The sequence below is a fragment of the Cebus imitator genome, unplaced genomic scaffold (assembly GCF_001604975.1).
Source record: "Cebus imitator isolate Cc_AM_T3 unplaced genomic scaffold, Cebus_imitator-1.0 Scaffold41, whole genome shotgun sequence".
In the NCBI taxonomy this organism is placed as follows: Eukaryota; Metazoa; Chordata; class Mammalia; order Primates; family Cebidae; genus Cebus; species Cebus imitator.
In genome coordinates, this window is record NW_016107356.1 from 3,640,462 (window position 1) to 3,641,416 (window position 955).

Here is a 955-nt window from a genome sequence, read left to right on the forward strand (position 1 = left end):
AAAAAAAAAAAAAAAAAACCCACAAACAAATCTCTTTGAGGCCAATCTTGCCTTTTCCTCAAACACTGGCAAACACAGTCAAGTAGCACACTAAAAAATAATAATAATACTCCAGCCAGGCGTGGTGGTTCACACCTGTAATCCCAGCACTTTGGGAGCCTGGGGCAGGTGGATCTTGAGGTCAGGAGATCAAGACCATCCTGGTCAACATGGTGAAACCCCATCTCTACTAAAAATACCAAAAAATTTAGATGGGCATAGTGGCACGTGCCTGTAGTCCCAGCTACTCGGGAGGCTGGGGCAGGAAAATCACTTGAACCCAGGAGGCAGAGGTTGCAGTGAGCTGAGATGGTGCCACAGCATTCTAGCCTGGTGACAGAGCGAGACTTGGTCTCAAAAATAATAATAATAATAATACTCCAAGGTAAAAGTTGAGTGTATTACAACACCTAGGGATGATTTACTACTAAAAAATGCAGAAATGTAATGTTTCATTAAATCTCAGAGGCCATCAATTTTAAGATACACCATTATTTTTTAATACTGACAAGAAATAAAAATGTTATCGGTTATAATTCTAAGATGCCACTGACTGTAAGATGCATCCTGATATTAAGAAGTATTAAAATATAAAAAAAAATCTTGGAACTGAAAATATGTAACTGACCAGATTTAAAAAATATGAGAAAAAAAAATCATAAGATAATCTTTATAGATGCTAAAAAGATATTTGACCAAATCCAACACTCATTCTTGGCTAAAAAAAAATTGTAATAGGCTGGGCGCAGTGGCTCATGCCTGTAATCCAAGCACTTTGGAGGCCATGGCGGGCGGATCACCTGAGGTTGGGAGTTCAAGACCAGCCTAAGCAACATGGTGAAACCCCATCTTTTGCCGGGTGCGGTGGCTCGTGCCTGTAATCCTAGCACTTTGGGAGGCCGAGGTGAGTGGATCA

At 40.5% G+C, this 955-nt stretch overlaps 1 protein-coding gene across 1 annotated transcript in view; it reads right to left on the reverse strand.

The window, feature by feature from the left end:
- TMEM50B (transmembrane protein 50B) overlaps positions 1-955 on the reverse strand; it is a 37,679-nt gene that overhangs the window by 16,254 nt on the left and 20,470 nt on the right. Inside the window, 1 exon segment of the mRNA XM_017526151.2 lies at positions 320-364. Within this exon segment, the coding sequence (XP_017381640.1) occupies positions 320-364 (45 nt within the window).